The sequence below is a fragment of the Capsicum annuum genome, chromosome 2, assembly GCF_002878395.1.
Source record: "Capsicum annuum cultivar UCD-10X-F1 chromosome 2, UCD10Xv1.1, whole genome shotgun sequence".
NCBI classification, from domain to species: domain Eukaryota; kingdom Viridiplantae; phylum Streptophyta; class Magnoliopsida; order Solanales; family Solanaceae; genus Capsicum; species Capsicum annuum.
The window spans coordinates 141,950,736-141,957,302 of NC_061112.1; the positions used below are offsets into that span (position 1 = coordinate 141,950,736).

The 6,567-nt window shown below is 35.4% G+C and overlaps 2 protein-coding genes across 3 annotated transcripts in view; both read right to left on the bottom strand.

Annotated features, from left to right (window-relative positions):
• Positions 1 to 1,965: 1,965 nt before the first annotated feature.
• On the bottom strand, positions 1,966 to 2,542 carry LOC107860079 (the record flags this gene model as incomplete). The annotated part of the gene is given in 1 exon segment (XM_016705300.2): positions 1,966 to 2,542. A coding segment is annotated over 1 exon segment (453 nt). The 3' UTR covers positions 1,966 to 2,087.
• A 2,022-nt stretch (positions 2,543 to 4,564) lies between these two features.
• Positions 4,565 to 6,567, bottom strand: part of LOC107860080 (LEAF RUST 10 DISEASE-RESISTANCE LOCUS RECEPTOR-LIKE PROTEIN KINASE-like 1.4) — a 17,208-nt gene continuing 15,205 nt past the window's right edge. For both annotated transcript variants that reach the window (XM_016705301.2, XM_016705302.2), the window contains exons 2-4: positions 6,348 to 6,383; positions 5,899 to 6,255; positions 4,565 to 5,821 (exon numbers count right to left, since the gene is read on the bottom strand). In XM_016705301.2, the coding sequence (XP_016560787.2) occupies positions 4,932 to 5,821; positions 5,899 to 6,255; positions 6,348 to 6,383 (1,283 nt within the window). In that variant the 3' untranslated portion in view covers positions 4,565 to 4,931. The remainder of the gene's footprint in view (positions 5,822 to 5,898; positions 6,256 to 6,347; positions 6,384 to 6,567) is intronic.

Consider the following 6,567-nt stretch of genomic DNA (forward strand, 5'->3'; position numbering starts at 1 on the left):
TTCAACGTGAGTTTGACTTTAATTAAGTCTCAATATAAATATCAAAAATTAAATAAAACAAAAATATATAATTAACAAACCAAACCTCGAAAATAAAGATTACATGTAGACAAATTGGTGATTCTGTCGCACTATTTCAAAAATCAAACGAGATGTCCAATCTCAATCATGTAATTAATATTTTTCTTTTAAGTTGTATATAAAATAAAAGGCCCCAAGCCCCACCTAGCTTTGTCAAAAAGCGCAAGTATGGGAACAAAGCAAATAATACGAAGTAAAATGAGTCAGTTGCTCCACCATCAAAGATGCACTTATCAAAAATAAATCATGATGGACTAATGAAAATTGAGATTAAGAACATAAATTTTGCTTGAAGCTTGTATTTTGAAGTCAAGGTGCGTAAAGAATACAATAGAGAAAAGGAAAAACAGAGAAAATTGAGATAAAAGAAGATTTTGGAAAAATAAAATAGTAGAGGCAAAAGACACGATAAAGTGTCATTGATGGAAGGTTTTAGTTACCAAAATACCTCTACTGTTATTGACGAAAATATCCTCAAATAAGATAACATTATAGTAACAAAGTCTTCATTTATATAAATATTGATAATATAATAAATCAACTTTTTTATCTCTTTCCTATTGGACTTTGTCGTCATGATCTAAGGCACTTTCATACCAACTTGCCCCACCATACCCTTTTCCCATTACCAAATCAACCCTAAATATACATTAAATTTCTGCCACTGTACTAAACAAAGATTAAAATAGTGGATTTTTCTTGCCTTGTAGATCAAAAAACCTATTTTTATTGAAATGGGCAGTGCAGTTTTTGTCATTGTTTAAGTACTGTTAAACCAATTACCAATGGATGCGTAAAAAGATTCTTCCTAGCTCTTTAGTACAACTAGTACATGTACATCTTTGCTGAAAACGATTGTACAGCTAACAATAGCAACAATAAAAAGAATAAAGAAGTTAAAACCATTTCTCACCATCACTTTCTTTCCCAAATCAATCGAAGACGAATTCATAATTTAAATTTACTCGTATTTGACGAAAAAATAGGTCTGCTAAATTGTGATACTTGCTCATCATTTTATCATAGGCGCGGCGCCATTAAAAATTTGAATTTCTCTTCTTGGCAACTTAAAACTATAAAAAGTAGAAGTTAAAAAAGAACTCTGGTTTTTGGTATGGTGGAAATTGAACGCATGGTGAAGTATCGACATCACAACAACAACATAGCAGTGTAATCCCACCTAGTCTTGTCTGGGAAGTAAAATGAACACAATCCATACCACCACCTCCGAAAAAGTAGAAATTGTTTTCGATAGATCCAGCTCAGGCAAAAGGGGAGTATCAACATTAGAATTGCTAAATCTCATGCAACATAAACCATTATGTCTTCCATAATGTTTGCAACTCCCAAACTCTTTTTATAGGTTCAAATTACAAAGTAAGCAAATTATCATCGAAATTACCATTTTCGATCATTAAAGAAATTTTTTCAAATTCTCGAAATTGATGAATTTTAGCTTTTTCTGTGACATGTTTTCTTCTATTACTGCTACTATTACTAGGAGTGTTGGAGAAAAGTACAAAAAGCAAATGCCAAATCTCGACGATGGAAATTAGAAGCAACAGTGGTGAATCCAAATTAAGCCAAAACTAAAGTACAACTTTAATAAATCACTTTACTGTACGCACAAAAGACGAAATTTTGAACTAATTTTTCGCTTCAACCTTTTACACATAATTAATAAGAAAGTTAATTAGAAAAAATAATTCAATACCGAATGATATGAATCAGAATTAAGTCTAGTAAATGAATCACAACGGAACACCTATCAAGTTTGGTATCCAAAGTGAACTTTTTAGGTCAAAATAACATCCTGTATATTAGGTTATTCATGGAAATTAACCGTAAAATTGGAAAAATTACGGAATTAAGTTACCAAAAGGATAACTCTGCAACAAAATCAGATAGGATTAATAAAGTTAATTACTCCTAATATATAGAAATTGTAAGTAATATTTATTTTCTCTCTAATTAATCAGGTACAATATACCTAGTGAATTGGTAATTTACTCCGGTATGCTCACAAGTACCGGTCGCCAAGCTCTCCTCAATAACCGTTGCCGGAAAGTCGCCGATAACGGCCGAAGCGTACGTAGACCTATCCTCCGACCAGCTGCACATTCACCGCCGCCACCGGCGGCTGCGGGCGGTAGTCCGTTTCTCGTATTCTCCGGCATACTCCGATCAAACGGCGGCGGCGACGAAACAAACAAGTCCTTCAGCTTGTGACTGACCACCAGTTCCTTCCCCTTCTCCGGCAAATCGCGATCTGGCGAGCACATTTCACGGCGCGGCAACCTGCGGCCACTTCCTCCGCCGCCGACGCTACGGCTGAGGAGCATACGGAGAGTTTTCCGGCGTCGGAGGTGAATAACTGGGCTTGTTGTTGGGCTTCGGGTTGGGCTTCCTGCTACTGCACATTGAGTTGCTAGAAGCTTGAATTTCTGCAAAGTAGCCATTATTTTTTTTCCTGCGATTTGAGGTAAATATTGCTATAAATTAAATAGTATTTGTAATTTGTTTTGGAGTGATTTAATAGTTAGCAAAATGGGAATGAAGAGGAAATATGGACCGTCCCAAACTGAAACGTGGCCTTTTATCTAGAGTTTTGGAACCACTCTCAATTTGTGGGTCCCATTTTTTCTTTTCTACCGTACTTGTGTAAACTTTTTTGTTTTGTATTTAACCTGTATATAATACATACATTGAACAATAAATTAATACGCTTAAACTTTCTACCGTACTGTATACAGTAAGTTGTTCATCGTATTCTTTAATTTATCCTTTTTTTTTTATTGCTTAAAATATTGTTTAATTTATCGAATGACAATTACTCCTTCCGTTTATATTCATTTGTTCATATATTAAAATAGCTTTTCAACTTTATTTGAGTGAAAAATTAGGAAAAAATTTATCGTTTGTGTCTATTTTATTCTTATTATTAAATATTAGTAATTTTTAATATTTAAATAATTTATAATTAATTAAAAATTTAGTTCTTAACAAGTGTACAAAGTTAAATATGAATAGCTAAAGATTAGTGGAGTGAGACGGGGAATAAGTAGCATAGATAATTGTTCTCTCCATCTAAATTTATATATTTAGAATTTATTTATATATAAATTATAATAATTAGCAATTTATTCAAAAATTTAATTAAAAAAGAGTTAATCGATTGTTAAAATTTTAATTATGTGACATAAAGTGAGACACGAAGTGATTATTAAGAATCTGTTAATAATATATGACCACCTTATAAATCCCATGTTGGATAAGTTCAATCTTCCTTATCCAAGGATAGTTGAAGGGACCACTCCTCCATTCTTTAATTCCAAGGTACGTTCGCATTACTCCGCACATATACGCGCAACCACTCAATTGAAGGGCTTAAATTTTAATTATTCAGCCCTTTCGTTAAAATGCAACACTACTCAAATGTTTAAAAATAAATGCTATATACATACTAAAATTGTATTTTTATTTGATAAGAAATGTTTTTGGTGTGATTGTAAAAGTGAATTTCAAATTTCAAATGTAGTTTTTGCTTATTTTATTAGATGGAATTATGATTTGGCCATGTTAGTGATCAAGAGTTTAGAGCAAGCAAGAAGGATAAAATTTGAAGTTTGAATTTTTAAAATTAGTACAATATGCATGCGTATGTGGAGTGTGTGATCAACGGAAGAAAACAAGATGATGGCCATTTCATCTCATGATTTGGTATTAAGGTTATTGTCACCCCCATCCTTACTTGCATTATCATGTCGTTTTGCCACAAATTTCTTACTAGTATTATTTCTCATGTTTGTTGTGTTCAAACATAAGTGCTTGTTTTGATTTTGAAATGCAACCACGTGGAGCTTTCTTACCTATTAATATAACTTCTTGTTTAAGGCAATTTTTGCAAAATACGGTAAAGTTGCAACGCAGTACACAATAGACCAATATGGTCCGGCATTTCACGTATAACAAAAGTGCTTGGGGCGAGAGGTGTCTTCAAGTGTAGTTCTTAAAATGACCTCGTGTCAATATACAATTATTATTAGGTTTATCGCCAAATATTTATAGATATTTGGCGAATACGTTGGTGGAGATATATCTAATGGATTCTTTTGTATAACTACATGATCTAAGCAAGAGTTCCTGAATTCAAGTGAACCGCTATAATATATGCTAGCTCCACTCTCTTGGTATATTAGGCCGGCCAACTAGGGCGTTCCCACGAATTAGAGTTCTGTTCCTTTTTTTCTCTTTACTATTTAATATGACAACATGTTCCTCTATAAGAATTGGCAAAACCTAGCACTCCAAGCTACAAATAAGTTCAGAATGTGTTTTGCTGCAGTGTATTTTTGCTGCATTATGTCTGTTAGACCTTATAAATATCCTGATCAATACACTAAGTAGGGTGTGGGGGGCGGAGGATAAGAGACTACAGCTCCACTTTTCCTACATATATGGCTTTCATGCCCTCAACAACAAATGAACTTTAAGGTGATAAAATAGATGGGCCGAAAGGCCAATAAAGAAAATAAACCTGACGAACAAAGAGCAGAGAAGCATATGTATATACTACAATGTTGCCAGCCCTATTCACTATTTACATTGCCTTATGCGAAAAGCAGTAGATAATCTCCCACAGACAATATTGACTAAAACAAGATAACTATATGTAAGCAAAAATAAGAGATTAAATGAACATTGGAAGACGCAGGATACTAGCCCAAAGATGAAGCTGATCACAAGTGCCAAATTAGTAGTTGCTTCTTTGTCTAGCATATTGAATTCAACAAACCTGAAAAAGATATTTCATGATTTCCTCCACTAGAATGTGGTGTGGAGCAGTTAACTCATTTGTTTGGGGCAACTGAATCTGGAGAGGAACAAGAGCCCTTTAGGAGCCCAACATCATCTACCACAATATCCAGTACCTCAGCCTTGTGTGCTTTCGACTCTCCATCCTGGATGCCTCTCAATGTCTCCAGCACTTCTTGCATTGAAGGTCTAAGATCTCTCTCCTGTTGCAGACATCGGAAAGCTAACTCAGCGACTAATGTAGTCATCCTCCTCACGGAGCTGTTTGTCGAGAATCCAAGATTTGGATCAACTAATTCATGCATTGAATGACTTTGGATCTTGTTCACAGCCATATTAGCCAAATTAATATCATGGCGGTGCCTGTCGGTATCCACAGCTTCTAATGATGAGATAAGCTCCACCAAGACTACCCCAAAACTATAGACATCACTCTTTTCAGTGAGATGGTAACACTGGTAGTATTCAGGATCAACATAGCCTGGTGTACCCTGTGGAGCAGTGGAGACATGTGTGACATTATTTGGGAACAGTCTTGATAAACCAAAATCAGCAACTTTCACATGGAAATCGTTATCTAACAGAATGTTGTTGGTTTTGACATCACGGTGTATTATAACTGAGGAGTGGAGATAAGCCAGAGCATCAGCAGTCTCAATAGCTATGTTCATTCGGACTGGCCAAGAGAGTAAGCCAGATTTGGCCCGTTTTCCATGCAGATGATCAGCCACTGTCCCATTTGGTATATACTCATAAACAAGCAGTAAATCTCGGCTTCGTTTAGATGTACACCCATACAATGTTACTAGGTTCTTGTGGCGGAGCTTTGTTAAAATCTCTACTTCATTCATGAACTGCTCTACACGCTTGAAATTGTTCTCATACAAGCGCTTGACTGCAATCTTACGACCATCCTGGAGCTTGCCTGAGAACAAATTACTTAGAATTGTTAGGAAGTTCTCTCATCAAATAATATTAATTCAAGAAAGAGTATACACATACCAAAGTACACGACACCAAAGCCACCATCCCCTAGTTCTTTGGATTGATCAAAATTATTTGTGGCTTCTTCAAGTTCAGCAAAACTGAAGACATGAGCCCCAAAGTAGGAGCTTCCCCTCCCGTAATCAGCTTCAGATTTGGAAGAGGGATAAGAGGGAATGCTTCTGGTGAAATTGGTTGAAGAAGGAGAAGAAGAAGAAGAAGTCAGGCCATTGCTTGAACTTAAAATTGGAAGATCTTTCCTTTCGGTTTGGGCAGGTGAAGCCTCTGAAGCAATCTGCTTTTTTCTTTGTCTGCAGAAGAAGATTAGCCACCCAACGCCAATGCCTGCAAGTACAGCACCTCCTACGCTAAGGCCTGCAATCGAAAGAAGAAAGTTTCAAAACTTCTCAAGGCATTGACCATGTCAATTGAGTTGTACTAGTATAAAATTAGAACAAAGACAATACCTACTGTCAGTGGAGTCTGACTTTTCTTTGCATTACCTGCAAAATAGTCATAATGCTGTCAATTAAGTGATAACCAGAATTGAGCTGAGGTAAACATAAAGTAAATTCAGCTGGAATTAGGAGAAACAAATGAAATTGTGGCGAGATGAAATGGAGGTGAGCATGAATAATAGATCTTAAAAGCACCAACTCTAAGAAAGAGGAATACTTAGGGATACCT